This window comes from Ornithodoros turicata, unplaced genomic scaffold (genome assembly GCF_037126465.1).
Source record: "Ornithodoros turicata isolate Travis unplaced genomic scaffold, ASM3712646v1 ctg00000746.1, whole genome shotgun sequence".
Taxonomy (NCBI): domain Eukaryota; kingdom Metazoa; phylum Arthropoda; class Arachnida; order Ixodida; family Argasidae; genus Ornithodoros; species Ornithodoros turicata.
The window spans coordinates 3,442,530-3,457,759 of record NW_026999400.1 but is presented as its reverse complement, the minus strand read 5'-3'; the positions used below and the strand labels follow the sequence as shown (position 1 = coordinate 3,457,759).

At 45.8% G+C, this 15,230-nt stretch overlaps 1 protein-coding gene across 1 annotated transcript; it reads left to right on the top strand.

Annotated features, from left to right (window-relative positions):
- The first annotated feature begins 1,527 nt into the window (after positions 1 to 1,527).
- Positions 1,528 to 14,902, top strand: LOC135374781 (beta-1,4-N-acetylgalactosaminyltransferase bre-4-like). Its single transcript, XM_064607712.1, has 6 exons — positions 1,528 to 1,853; positions 4,483 to 4,715; positions 9,041 to 9,228; positions 11,740 to 11,862; positions 14,461 to 14,556; positions 14,619 to 14,902. Exons 1-6 carry the CDS (start codon positions 1,577 to 1,579, stop codon positions 14,821 to 14,823), a joined length of 1,122 nt encoding a protein of 373 aa, XP_064463782.1. The 5' UTR covers positions 1,528 to 1,576; the 3' UTR covers positions 14,824 to 14,902.
- Positions 14,903 to 15,230: the final 328 nt, after the last annotated feature.

Here is a 15,230-nt window from a genome sequence, read left to right as displayed (position 1 = left end):
TACCACTGTAATTATTTTTATCCGATAATCTCGCAGTAAAACGCGCAGTTTTGCACATGACGCCTCGTACTGTTGACGACTTTCAAAAGTGTGATGACGACCGCGCCTTAAGGCTCACAGAGCCGATGCGATGGGCTACGATATGTTGCGGAAGAAGCGCAGCATAGTTTACGCTGGCAAAATACGTTCATCTCTTGGCTTTATGACGACGGAAATATGTCTGTAAGCGGCAAAACGACATGCAAACGAAGCCACATGACCTCAAAATGACGTTTCCTATGACGTGCGACCAGGACAAGGTGGCGGCTTTGCAAAGAGCACCCGCTTGAGGGTAGTTACAAAGATGGCGGATTTATGTCACCCCTGTGGGTTCAAATCAAATCAAAATATTTCAAATCAAAATATTTTTATTTTGAGCTTTAGGTACACATGATAGGTGTGGGACAGCGAGGACAAAGCCTGTGCTGCTGTCCCGAACATGATAGTACACAGCAATAAACGCACGTCTTGTGGGCCTACCGGGTTATAACCAGTTTGTAAACATAAACTATCATAACAAAAAAGAAAAAAAGACAGAAAAAAAAGTGATATCTGCATCAATTACACGCAAAAATAACTTCGAGATACCACAAAAAAGGGGAAACACTATATATCTATATCGATTAATACACAAAAGGATAGAACAAGGCTGACGTCAATCCCATCACATCACCGACAAAATGAAGACTTTCAAGTATTTTTTAAAAGCTGGGAAATTATTCATTTGTCTATATTGTAATGGGAGTGCGTTCCATAGCTTTGGACCTTTGTACCCCATTTTTTGTAGTCCAACGTTAGTCCTTTGTTGTGGCACTCTCAGATACATATCATCTCTTCTTAAACTGTAAGAGCAGGTAAAATACTCCAACTGAACCACGGAGGAAGTATGAGGTTCAGACGTGTCTGCATGGGCGTGCCATGTGTTATGCGGAGGAGCGGCGGCGAACGAAGGCTAAGGCTGCGAAACAGCGCCGACAAGCTGAATAGGAGGAATCCCGAAAGGCTCGTTTGCCTTCGAGAGCTGCCTTGCATTAGCGTTGTGTAGGGTCGTTGAAGGGTTGTGTAGCGTTGTGAAGGTGAGTTCCCAAAGGGTTTTCAAGTTTTAATGCCAACGCATTTCCGTCGGATCTGCCAATGAATGGATCGACAATGATTTTCGTTTGCTTTCGGAAGTGCAAGGTGTGTCTGCACATCTGCAAAATGGGATTAGAGCTTCAGAATGTGTAAGACTATAGCATACCGTTCAAATGTATTATTAATTTTAAAACAGCCGGCAGTTAACCTTGAAGCAATGTTTCAGAACCACTGCACATATCATGCCCACGAACACAGATCGTTGTAGATCACTTCAGCGACTGTGTAGAAGAAGAAAAGAATCTCCGATCGTTCACGCTGTACCTCTAGCTGTACCGAACTAAAGTAATTTGCGCCACACTATAAGATAGAAGAAGAAGGAGAAAATTATTTGTGGCCCCTGCGTCCGACGAGGTGGCCACTGTTCCTAGTGGTGGAAGAAGAAGAAGAAGAGGTAGCCGAAATGCCACGTTCAACGAGGGCACGAGGTATCTTTCCCGTGGTAATGTGTAACCTTGTCGTCACCACGTTCGTGGCGTCCTTTCTGACTGGCTACCTCTTGAGCAAGGCGCAATTACACCGTCGAAGTTCTCCAGAAAGATCTAACGGCGCACGCTTCGCCCGCGTCGGATACAACGTACTGGGTGCCGACTACGTGAAAACACGTTGTGGTTACTTCGAGTCGCCGATAGAGAAATCAGAACCCACACCAGTGTGCCCGTTATACCCGCCTCTTCTGAGTAAGTAATAGTCCTACTTTGCTGCAACTCTGACTGGGAAGCGTCAATATTGCATTCGCTCGTGTCTTCCCTCTGCTAGCGTCCGTTTTCCAACTCATACAAGTAAAGACAAGATGCAGATACTTTGCTACATTAGTATATCATACATGTAATGCAGATCTTTTGACAGCCGAAGGAAGAACTTATTCGATCTGCTAGCTCGGATCATTTTTATACCAATCGTGCTATCGCAACATACGTATGTTGTTAATACAACAGATTTAATACTATAGTATTAAATCTGTTGTATTAAGCAGCTGCTTTGCGTTTTGTGCGGGCCGGAACGTTTCCTTGTTTTCTCATGCGCATTCATCAAGCTGTTTGGTATTTGGGCTTTCGAATTTATTCCGAAATCGCAAAAGAGTACCTCAGTAAAAAATAAAGCAATACGAATTTATCCGAAAAGCTCCGCCTTCGGATGGTCTAATAAACGAGAGCTCAGCAGTGCGTTTTGCGTCGAGGTGGCTTTGCATCCCCGTTTACCAATCCCTGCGACATGGAAGGTTGGTTGGCCTCTCTTGATCCAACCCTTCGCAGTGTTATCGCATGCAATGCTGGTGGGCGCCTATCAGCCTTATCAGCTTATCAGCCGACGACTTGGATAACCATATCGTTTTTCTCGTGACGTCACATGTTTGTAAACAGAGGGTCGTCTCCCTCGTGGCGTCACAGTGGCGTCGCATAAAGTCACGCATACGTCTCTGTAAGCGAGAATTTCAAATCTCGACGATTCCAGCGCTTTGCACAAGGTTGGCCTCCAATCTTGTATTACACCGTACAACTTCACGCAGAGTAACGCTGAATGGTAAATTACAAAATGCACTATACCCTTTCCAACAAAAGTATTCGATCTGATGAAAACCTGCGGTTTCGACCTCAGCAAGCCAGCACGTTACCGATTGACTATTTCCAAGTTAATACCCACAGATAATACCCTTGTCACACGGGCAGTCTTCAGTGATCGTCGAAACCAACGGCCATTGAACATGCGCGTAGCGCAATCTACAGGGTTATTCTAGCAAAGTTATACATTTCGATCGCACTGTAACAATAGAAGACTAGGTTTAACCCATCCGAAACTCTGCAGACTGATAGCCATTTATCTGAAGTTTCATTCTAATTTTTTGTAAGCGCTATGGTCATGTAGGAATAAAATTAAAAATAAAGCAAAATCTCGCCCCATGCGTTTTCGATGGCCTATATCCCCCACAAACACCGCCAGTTTTTCTTGTGTCTGCTTCACGTGCACATCACTCCACACAGGTAGCGCTGCCTACAACGATGTGACATGCCGATTCCGACGTTATTATGAAACGATAACTGGATGAAACTGGATTAAACTGGACGCAAACTGGATTACGTTGACAGCAGACGAGAATCTCAGTGGTGAAGTGTCGTACAGGCAGTGTGGAGAGGACTACTTCGTCCATCTGAAGCTAGGTGTGATAAAAGTTCCTATCGTATGTATCGATGCACCAATCCTCTTGTTCCAGTCTTGTTCTGTACGCCGATGTCACCTGTGTGTGGTGAAATGAAAATGAAGCGCACACAGCAGAAAATGGCGGCTTTTGAGTGAGATATAGGCCATAGAAAATGCATAGAGTAAAATTTTGTTTGATTTTCAATTTTTCTTCTACAGGGCCATAATGCTCACAAAAAATTCCAACAAAACTTCAGACAAATGGCTACCAGTCTGCAAAGTCTGGTGTTGGATAAACCCCGTCTTCTATTTTTATGATGCGATCAAAATGTGTAACGTTTGCGAGACTAACCCTGTAGAATGTAATGCGTCAACCTATCAGAGCACATTGAATCCAATGCTGTTGACGCGTTACACGCTATGTGGCGCTACGCACATGTTCAATGGCAGTTTGTTTCGATGATCATTGAAGACTGCCCGTGTGACAGGAGTATCAGACACAAATAGACTCCTTCAAAGGACAGCGAGTAACGGATACGTTGGGACGCGAGCCAAAGCTGCCTTGGGACTCCGAGTACAACAAGGAATACCCGGATTTCGAAATTTCCGTAGGTAGTCGTGGTACAGATTTCCTTTTCCTGTAACTTCTGATCTCAGTCGTTCTGTGTTTTTTTTTTTTTTACTTTTTTAATCTTGTGCCTGAGCGTGTCCCGGGATGAAAGACTCGTACTTTATCATCGAAGTACACCGAATCTTTGTGCGTCGTTATGAAATCGAGCTTACCTAATTCGGTTCAGTTCTGTATAGTCGTAAATGGGGTCGTATTGGATTGCGGTTCGATAAAAAATACGCTTGAAGGATATGAAGGATATGAATACGCAGCCATGTTTCGCTGCATGTACATACTGGAACAACGAGAATCAAATTCTACCATGTTAGAGACACTAATCTCAGAGGCGTTTTGCCACCAATTGTTCGTGATCTTCCACGTGCGCAGGATCTGCCACGGAACATCCAGAACGGAAATGAATAATCCAAAGGAAGCTGAAAAACACGTAGACAGGCGCACATTAGTTGCTGAAGTAACGTGGCCACGCACGAGCTGTCTAATAGCACGTCTCATAGTGTGTCTTGACCTCTCAACGCATCCTTGCACTCTGGTTTTTACAGCTGGTGTTTTGCGAATCATTCGAAGACCAGAGGAAATGAAACTATTAGAAGTGCTGTTCTCCGACGTGCAGCCCGGAGGTCGCTGGATGCCGAAGCACTGTGTGGCTCGACATCGCGTAGCCGTCGTAGTGCCATATCGTGACCGAGACAGCCACTTGCGTACGTTCCTGAACCATATGCACCAACTACTACGGAAACAAGAACTCGACTACGGCATCTACGTTGTCGAGCAGGTAATTTACGTTTGGTTGGAAAATTGCTTGTAACGAGGCATCCTGCCTGCCTGTCAACTATTGCAACTCAGAATCGTTTAAAGGTGCTGTAAAGCAGGAAGCGAGGCATACAATTTTATACTCCTGGCGTATTTGACAGCCTGGGTGCTCAGCATACGAACGACGCAAATTTCGTTTAAATCAAAGTTTTAATTCAGATTTAATATTATTGACAACCCGACAGAAACTCCGCAGTGTAGGGCGGCGAACATAAACATGCCAATAACAACGGGAGCGGACAGCGGCATCTGTGGACCGCTGCCATCAAGGAACGGCAACATCGCCGACGTCCTCTGTTTCGCGACAACCAAGGCAACCCTAAGAGCAACACCGACAGCGAATTCCAGCACAATACTGGGGAAAGAACTGACACCCATCACAACCACACCATGACGCACGACGCCCAGAGGAGCGGAAATGGCGGAAGTGGAAACTACGAAGCGCCCCCTACTGGAGTGAAGGTGCACGGAGTGAAAGGAATGCAAGCAAGGAAGGAAATGAACCAAGAAGGTCATCTTTTTTCAGCCCAGAGGCAATGACACGACTACCGTGAAGAAGTGCCAAAGGCCACTCTGACACAAAAAGGATACGACGATGACGACGACGACTACCACTACTACCACCACCACTACTACTACTACCACCACTGATACTCCACCACTAATACTACCACCACTACTAATACTACTATTGCCACGCCAAGTGGCCTGCAGGGGCTCCTCTCAAGGTGGCGGCGTGTTCTCTCAGCCTTACATTAAGGAATCGATCCGTTTGTCCAATGTGTGATTTTCTACATGACAGCGGGAGGTCATAGATCACATACTTAGTAAGATGCTTTGTGCTACACTGACTGGTATTTCTGACGCCGCCCGTGATCTTGCACCAATCTTTTCCGGCGCAGAGAACGCAACCGGGACGTTCATGAGGTACCCTATCATGCACCCTACACTCTTAAAAATGAACTTCACCGCATAGCACGCTCCTAGCCATTATTTTGTGCACGGCACAAAATAGGCTCCTCCTCCCGTTTTCAACAAATCAGGGGCGAGAACGTTGTCATTCGGGATGGTGTTGGCTAGGAGCGTGCTATGTGGTACCAGCTCCGGTGGCGCAGCGGTAACGCGTGCGCTTGGAGACTGGGAGGTCCGCGGTTCGAATCCGCGGGCCGGCTGTGCCGTCTGGGGTTTTTCCTGGGTTTCCCTCAGATGTGTAATAGGCGTATGCCGGCACAGTTCCCCTGAAGTCGGCCCATGGACGCAGCTATCCTCCCCCGAGCGGATTCCGCTCGGTCTTCCACTTCACCCTTTCCTCTCCTCCTCTCCACCACCTTTCCCTTCCCGAGAAACATGCCGCCTAATCAGGCAGACAGACCTCTCGGGTTCCTCCCAACGACACTCCTCCTCCTCCTCCTCCTCCTGCTATGTGGTGAAGTTCATTTTTAAGAGTGTAGATGACTGGCTCACTCTGGGAGGGGCGGTGCACAACCCCCTTCTCCATCATCACGTATTGTGTTGGTGTTGACTCGGGCTTCACGGGGCATGAACAGGTATGGTACACCTTATCAAAAGCAGATTTTGGGTCAGGAACCTCCTCGTCATTTAGCACCGGGCGAACACGCCTGAGTGAAGGAATTCCTATCGGGGGCCTAGGCTCAGCTACGCCCAAAAACACACGCCTGCACTCTTAAAAATGAACTTCACCGCATAGCACGCTCTTAGCCAACCATAATCTCGAATGATATCGTTATCTGCCTTAGACAACGAGATTTGGCCGAGGCAGACCAACAATTAGGGACGACACAGACAAGTAAGCCTCAAACGCCCAGAAATCAGAAATCAGAAAATCAGAAATCAGAAGACCCAGGTTCGATTCCTGGCGTCAGCACCTCTTTTCCCTGAGTTGTTTGCATATCGTTATCTGCCCTGATTTGATGGAAACGGGAGGCGTACGCCTTTTCTGTGACACTTATGCTGTTCATAATTGTCACAGAAAAGGCGTACGCCTCCCGTTTTCAACAAATCAGGACAGATAGCGATATCATTCACGATAATGGTTGGCTAGGAGCGTGCTATGCGGTGAAGTTCATTTTGAAGAGTGTGCGTCGATTTCTACACTCTTAGAAATGAACTTCACCACATAGCACGCTCCTGGCCAACCATCACCCCGAATGACAACGTTCTCGCCCCTGATTTGCTGAAAACGGGAGGAGGAGCCTATTTTGTGAACATTATGCACGGCACAAAATAGGCTCCTCCTCCCGTTTTCAACAAATCTAGGGCGAGAACGTTGTCATTCGGGGGGTGATGGTTGGCTAGGAGCGTGCTATGTGGTGAAGTTCATTTTTAAGAGTGTACCATCAGTACTCGAAAGACCACAGGTCGTTGGTTACTATACCCTGGGGGTCACAACTAATTGGATCGTTAATAAATCGTGGAACATGCTACGAATACTGTAGAAGTGGTTTTTTTCGCGCGGAATTATTTTTCGCGTTTTTCGCGCACACCTCCAAAATCGCGAATTTAAGTTGCCGCGAATAACTCTGGCCATATGATGGCGAAAATCGTTCGGCGTTCGACGCTATACCGCGACTACCTGACCCTTTCTACTCCATGTAGCATAGGCAGTTTAACTTAGCGTAGAAGATTGTTTTGTCCCATCAGGCATGATGAAAAGAAATGAAAATTCATTATGCTTTTGTTACTCCTATAAACGCTTTGCACTATACATGGAATATACCACTATACCACGAAGCCAGAACATGTCTTTCCCCGCATTCTCAAAACCAGCTTGAATGAATTAATGAATTAATAAGAACTGCTAAAATAAACCGGCTAACTTGCGCACGGCCAGTACTATGGCCCCCTACAGGGACCCTAAAGGCCATTTGACAGGACATTTCCTCCTACCTCTGTGAGGAGAAGAAAGGAATAGACCTAGAATGCCGCAATCCACGTGAACAACGGATGTCTTAGTACGTGCCGAAATATGCCCGAGTATTGACGGCGGCACGATATGCAAGAGCAAAGCACTCCCGGAAACCTGTGTCGCGAAGTTCTCGCGAATCAATCCTCAAAGCAGCTCTGCTCGAAAACGCGAAAATATTTTCCACGCGGAAAAAACCACTTCTACAGTACTTATACTAAACATGTAGCCCATGGGTCTATTTTAATGCTCACGTTTCGGGGCTTTGTAAAAATTTTCCTCGCGCAGTACAGACCGTTGTAATCAAGAGAAAAAAAAAAGGGTATGCGAGGAAGAGTGCCAGGATTATCCGTGGGAGTAGGAAAGGCTTGCCTTCCTGAAATCACGAAATTATAGGATGTGGTATATTTATTGTTCGTTTTTACTTTGTTTTGACGTGAATGCGTGTACCTATATGCGTTCCATATGATGGCGAAGACCAAGAATTTCGCGACATGATTTGGCAAGCTTGAAACGGGTCGTGCTTGAAGACTCAGCTAGAGGTCCACGGGAAAGGTGCCGTCCAATCGACAGAATAACGTTAACTGCGTTCAAAGAACTGCACCTGGTGTTCCCTCGGTGCGGTGAGGGGAAGTGAATGGAACAAAACAGCTACTCCTGTCGCTCTGGAGAGAGGACGCCGCTAGTGCGTGTGCAGATTTCAGACAAGGTCACATCAATTGGTGTAGAATGCGAAACTGCGCTTCGCTCAATTTCAAATACATGCATCTTGTGAGGGAGCTTGGCGAAATCCACACGCAAATCCGGTGAAAAAGGGGCGATTCAATCCAAATCCAAATCATTCGTGGAAAATGCGATTGAATCCAAATCCAAATCATACCTCGAATATGCGATTGAATCCAAATCCAAAGCATTAGTGGAAAATGCGATTCAATCCAAATCCAAATCCTACCCATATTTTTTTGCGCAAATCAAATCGCAAATCAAATCCGCCAGCCCTCCGGTGGATTTAAATCCGGATTTAAATCAAATCCGTGGATTCAAATCCGCAACACTGCGTCTCTACTATTGCCATCATGACGCTGTGCTGTTCGTAACAATACATCACGGAGCACGAGAGGCAATTACCTGCTCAGGCTGGGGAACGGGGTATGGCGGGCGGGACGAAGCTTGATCAGAAAATGGGTGAGGCTCCGAATGGGGCGTGAGAGAGGCAGAGGTGACAGTACGGAAAAGGACTGACACTGTTCATTAAAAACACTGTCTGCGCTTTGGAGGTGCTGCGCGCCCCAAGGCCGCCTATATACCATAGATAGCGTACATAAATAGATGTTGACAATTTCGCGACTGCATGCACTTTACAGATGGGGAAAGGTGACTTCAACCGCGCGAAACTCTTCAACATTGGTTTTGAGCTGGCGAAGGAGCTGTACGATTACGACTGCTTTATATTCCACGACGTCGACCTCCTTCCAGAGACGGACCATAACATCTACGCTTGTACTGACCTACCCAGGCACATGTCAACATGTGTCCAGAAACTTGGCTATAGGTACGATTATATAGTCTTAAATCGTGTACATGCATCGTGTATGAGCTGAGTCGAATATTAAAAGAGAAAGTGATGCCTGTAACATGTACAGTGGCGGATCCAGGGGGGGGGGGGGGCGATGGCCCCCGCAACGTCATTTTATACATTGGATATCCCTCTCTCCCCTCCCCCACTACGCGCTCTGACAAAGAAACTGTCTCCCCCCCCCCCCCCAAACCCAGAGTCTGGATCCGCCCGAGAACGTGTAGCAGGAAGAAATGCACGTATGTCACTGGCCATCCGAAGTGCCCCCAATAATCAGAAAGTGTTTGTCATTGCCGTCACTCAAATGGAAGGGAATTGGAATAGCAGCGCTTCTGGGACGTAGTGCTGTAGGACGTGGTACTCTCAATGCAGAACTTGTACGTTTAATGCTCCTTGGGGTCATCTGGTCACAGGATGTTCTTAATGTATTTCACGTGTTGGGTTCACACACGAGTGCTAGAAAAAAAATAGCTTCGAGATCCCTCCTACGGTTCTTTCGGATATGCTACCCATGTGCGAGTAAAAATACATGTCTCCGCGTTCCTTTGGCTCCATGTCTCGTTGTCTCCGTGTCTGTTGGGCTGTAAGTTCGGGTTCGGATCCCGGGATTTCGGCATAATTTCATGTCTCAAAATCCCGGGATTTCGAGAGGCCAAGTCTCGGGATTGAGGGATAATAAATTTCGTCTTTCTTCACAATGCATGCTAGGCTGTACGGCGTAACTTTTGGTTTCAAGTATCCCTTCACCGAAAAATATCATTTGCAATCCGAAACCGAACCACACGACTGAACATGGCTGCCAACTGATGCGAACAGCGCAAGCCGTGACCAAGAACAGCCCTCAAGTAGCATTAAAGCCCCTACGAAATCAGAAGGAGTCTTCCAGTCCACAGGGCTGCACAGAATACTGCCAGATTATCTATATCTCTACGCAGAAAATCTTTTTCCTTTAAATCCTCACGATAGGTTTGAAAGTGAAAAGTGAAAACGGAGACAGCCTTTTCAGAAAACTAGACTCTGCTGCTCCAGACGAGAACATGAATGTTACTGTGGAGCAATAACAGGGGAGAAATGCAAAGCGCACCATTCCATGTACTCTCACAAGCGACGTTCCGCAGAATACTCCACCGGATGACGGGAAAATGTCATTGATCTTAGCTGCAGCGCAAGTATACCAGTGCTGAACGGCATGCCTTCTCGTGTTCTGATAACTGCGAGAAGTATCCTAGGGCGCAGCCACAAGACAAGAAGAGACCAACGCTCGATATTCCGGCACGGTGCGAGATTTTTTTTTTTTTTTTTTCGGTTTCTTCCACTAGAGTCTTCCGTGGGAATGACAGGAAACGCGCGCTGTATCGCAGTTTGTGATAGGGTGGATGTATACAGGCGGATACAAATCCTGTACGGCATCCTGGAGATAGTTGCAGACAATCCCAATACCTTCCCGGCACGACACGGGATCCCGAGATTCATATTATTTAGAGATCCCGATATCCGGGGACTGTAAAAACGGCTCGGGATTCCGAACCCTACTGTACATGGTGTACACTCCGAAGTACGCTAACAAGACTTCAATCGCGTGATATTTGACACAGATAAGTATGTGCTTATCTGCTTCGAAGCGCACAATAAGTTTCATAACAAGAAGAGAGCTGCATCAAATATTTGTATATTATGGAGTAAATGATTCACTATTCTCCTACACCTATGCCAGTATGTTATAACTAGGGTTTTTAGTCTTCGGCATTTATCTTTACAGAGATTTGGTGGGGGTTTATCAGAGTTTATTTTTACAGAAATTCGGTGGCGAGAGTTCCGGATTTTTTTTTTTCAGAAATAATTAGGCTAAAAACAAATGCCCCAATCTGGGTGGCTACACCATAGCACTGGAAATAACTTGACTGTTAAGGCGAACAGCAGGACCCAACAGAAAAAAAAAGAAAATAAGAAACTCCCCGTATTTGCTGTACTACACACAAGTGCATCACTATGCTCTCCCATCTGGAACAGAAGGGATGCTTACACATCATTTCATTTCGATGGTCATGGCCTTGTCTGAGCATAGCAAGCCTAAAACCGAGTGGGAAGGGCATTCTCTATAGAAAAGCACACATGACGCACTCTGAAAATTATGAGTTTAGCGCACATGACAAGCGAAAACATTTCCTCATACAAAATGGCAATTTCCTTCTATACCGCTTCAGGCAATGACCGGAATACACTTTTCATGAATACCGAAGCACTGAGAACGCAGTTCCAAATTAAGGGGACATATATTGACTTTTTGCAAAAAGCCAGAACCCCGAGTTATAACAACTTACCAGTGTCCCGCTAATGAGTAATGCTTCAAACATCGCCTACATATCTATATTTCACACTAATTCATAGAATGTAATACTTACATTGTATGTAGCAACCATGCATGTTTCGGATGCATGGAGTCGCAAGACTTGAGCAAGTGAACATAATATGTATTACGGAATGCAGGCTCGTGTACGATAGTATGTTTGGAGGAGTCTCGGCTGTCGGAAGAGAGCAAATGGAGAGGGTGAATGGCTATTCTAATATCTACTGGGGTTGGGGAGCTGAAGACGACGACATGTCTCGTCGGTAAGGAAACGACTCCCTCCATTTTCATCGAGTGTAATATAGCCTCTTGCATACCGCCTCCAACGAGTACGATTCTCACTTACCCTTACGCTAACCCTTTGCGCAATGGGAGCCTTCCAATAAAACCGCCCGGCTAGGAGCGTCAAGTTATTCAACGCCGGTCAGGAAGATATACAGGGTGTTACCCTATAAAAGTCTACCCGCGCCGGCATGCCGTGCTCGCCAATTACTCAATGCAGGCGGTACAATGTGTTGCCTACGTATAAAACTCATAAGGACATTCCATCATGGTAAATATCGAAGTGATTGAGCACCGTAACGCAAAGTTATAGCGCAAAACGTGATGTTCCTGTAGTGAAAACAGCCAAGATGGCGCCTCTCAGTTAGCAGACGACATCCCTTTTGGGTGTCGTCTGCTGAGTATACGTCGGCATTTTTGGTTCCTCACGTTGCTTACTTCTGAGCAAAATACGACAGTTACACGAAAGCGAAATGAAAACTGCAGTTCCATCCGGCTGGCAGGATATGCGACACGTCGTCGTCTGGGGAGCAGCATGTCAAGTGCTCTTCTCAACGACGCCATCTTGATTGTTTTGACTATGGGAATTGCACGTTTTGAGTTATAACCTCGTGCTGCGACACTCAATCACCGTGAAATTTACCAAGATTAAATGTCCTTATAAGCTTTATATAAAGATCGCACAATGTGCCAACTGCACTGAGTAATTGGCGAATACGGCATGGCGGCACGGGTAGACTTTTATAGGGTAACACCCTGTAGTTTACAGCATAGATTGAGAAGTTACCCGTCAAAAAGAACTCGTTACAAGTTAAGTTACCATGTGCAAAATGTAACTAAGTTAATAACGAAGTTCTTCAGCCTGAAATGTAACTCGCAGTAACTGAGTTACTTAATAAGAAGAACGAGTTACTTCCAAGTTACTTCGGACACAAAATAGCATTATGCAGGTGCAGCGCGCGTGAGCAGTTGAGTTAGACCTTGCGTTGCCTGCGGAGGAGTGCAACACGCTTTTCGTTTTCGTTTGTGTTCAACAATAGGCCCCTCCCTGTTTGTAAACAAATGACGTCGTAGTGTTCGACAGCGCCAAAATTTGGTAGAATTGAACTACGCTCGAAGCTAGAGGTGAACAAGGCACGAATGCCACTGTCTTGAGGGGATTACAATATGGTCCCTTAAAGGGACGCGACCCTCGGTCCTACTTTTCTTTCAATGGGACAGCGAACAAGTGCCCGTTCGTGGAACCCAGCCCTCTCCTTCCGATTTGTTTCGGTTTGAGTCTGTCTACCAATGTCATGATGACGTTTCTCTGGTAGAGGTCTATTGGAACGCTTTGCATCTTACTTCCTGTGGGCGCACAATGGTTCAGCTTCATTTCAATGGCAGCGGTTTTTTCTTCCTGAATAAAATACTGTCGTTGATTGAATATCACGTTTTTTTGGCAAAAAAATGTCAAATGTGGCAAATGAAAGAACCGGAGAGAAAGCAAGAAAATATGTGGACGTGAGTGAAAAGCGAGTTAAAAGTAACTTGGAACTTAAGTTACTTTGGCAAAGTTACCTGAAAAAGGAACGAGTTCCTCTGAAAGTTACCACGGTGCAAAAGTAACGAGTTAAGTTACAAGTTACCAAAAAAAGGAACTTAGTTACAGTAACGAGTTACTTGTAACGAGTTACCTCGAACTCTGGTTTACAGTACACGCTGCACTGTAAACTAGCAGCCTACCCCCATCATGCACTGGACGTTGGATCAGCACTGGATCAGCTGCACTGGACGTTGCATAAATGGTTTCCCCCGTACGCTTAGTAGGATAAAGTAGGATAGAGGATAAACACATGGTGCGGAAAGGAAACATGACTAGGTTGCATATTTCAGATTTTGATACTACGATCCGAGTTACGTAAAACAAGAAAAAAAGAGGTCTTTCTTTCCAATATGTATTTGGATCGTCCGTTCATAATCAATAAAAATTATAACATAAAAAAGCAGCAGTTCTCGTCAGACGTGTGAGCCTAACAAAAAACGCTTGTCCGTAATTTTAATAATGAATACACACACAATACCTTGCACTGCGCACGGTCATAGTATAGAAAACAAAAGTGTTTACTGTGTAACAAGTTGGGGTCAACCGGGTGAAGTGTGGTGAGCTCCGCGTCGCTTAGAGAAAAGCAAGGTACATTGTCAATGTTACAGGGCCCCCTAGGCTGGACTGCACACAGGGTAGGAGAGCATTGTTATTACACGGATGTAGTTCTCTTGGGGGAGCTTCCACCATGTGCTTGATGCCTACACTGTTAAAACAGAACTTCAGCACATAGCACGCTACTAGCCAACCATCATACCGAATGATATCATTTTGTGTCATGATTTGTTCAAAACAGGGGGGAGGCGCCCAGATAGGCGCCTCCCCCCTGTTTTGAACAAATCATGACACAAAATTATATCATTCGGTATGATGGTTGGCTAGTAGCGTGCTATGTGGTGAAGTTCTGTTTTAACAGTGTAGGGTACAAAAGAGCCATCATCCGTGAAGTTCCACGCATTTAGTAAATAACTCTTCTGCATTGCCTAATTTCTAGACTTCGATCGAGTGGACATACCATTCACCGTTACAGCTGCAGCATAGGAAGGTATGCTTCTCTGCATCACACTGCGGTAGAGCCGAATTCAGGAAGGTAACTGCATACCAGACGTACCTCAAGGTATAATACGGCTTTATCGTGTGTCATTTGCGCAGGGCTACCATCCTGGATAAGTGGGATAGCCGCACTCGCAAGGATGGCCTCAACAGCCTGAAGTACAAGATTGTGGACACTGTGTTTAAAAAGCTCTACACATTATTTCAAGTGGACGTATTGCAGGGAAGTCATTTTCGTCGGAGTAGTCGAAGCGGTTTGACGGGTGCACCAATAGTGCCCAAATATCGCAATTCCAGTGTATAGCCTGCTTCGATCAACCTATATTATACCTGAGGAGGCTTTGCAATCTTGGAACAATTTCGAAGACATATGGTTGGTTGTGACATGGCTTTGTGAATAAAGGTTCGGAACTGAACGTTTTCATATTCCGAACAATCATTGTGGAATGTCTTCATGCACACTACTTCTGATAGAGGAGCAGAGAGGGGGAAAGAAAGGAGAGGGGGTGGCAGTATAATATCTATACAGTGCCCAAGATCAGTTGAAACATTTGGTGACGACAAATTGAGATGGCGTCAGGACATCCGGAACCCACACTTGACCAGTTTCTTCAAGGGCACGGTAATATTGAGATTCCCGTTTAGCAAGAGGCCACGAAGTCAGATTTCGTCCGTTGCGGCGACGGGTCAATGCTTGGGGAACGTGCTGCG

Excerpts from the sequence above, each read along its gene's own strand:
- LOC135374781 (XM_064607712.1), top strand. The coding sequence starts at position 1,577 with ATGCCACGTTCAACGAGGGCACGAGGTATCTTTCCCGTGGTAATGTGT. Across the intron at positions 9,229-11,739 it reads GTCCAGAAACTTGGCTATAG|GCTCGTGTACGATAGTATGT; the intron begins GTACGATTATAT and ends TACGGAATGCAG. Across the intron at positions 14,557-14,618 it reads GTAGAGCCGAATTCAGGAAG|GGCTACCATCCTGGATAAGT; the intron begins GTAACTGCATAC and ends TCATTTGCGCAG.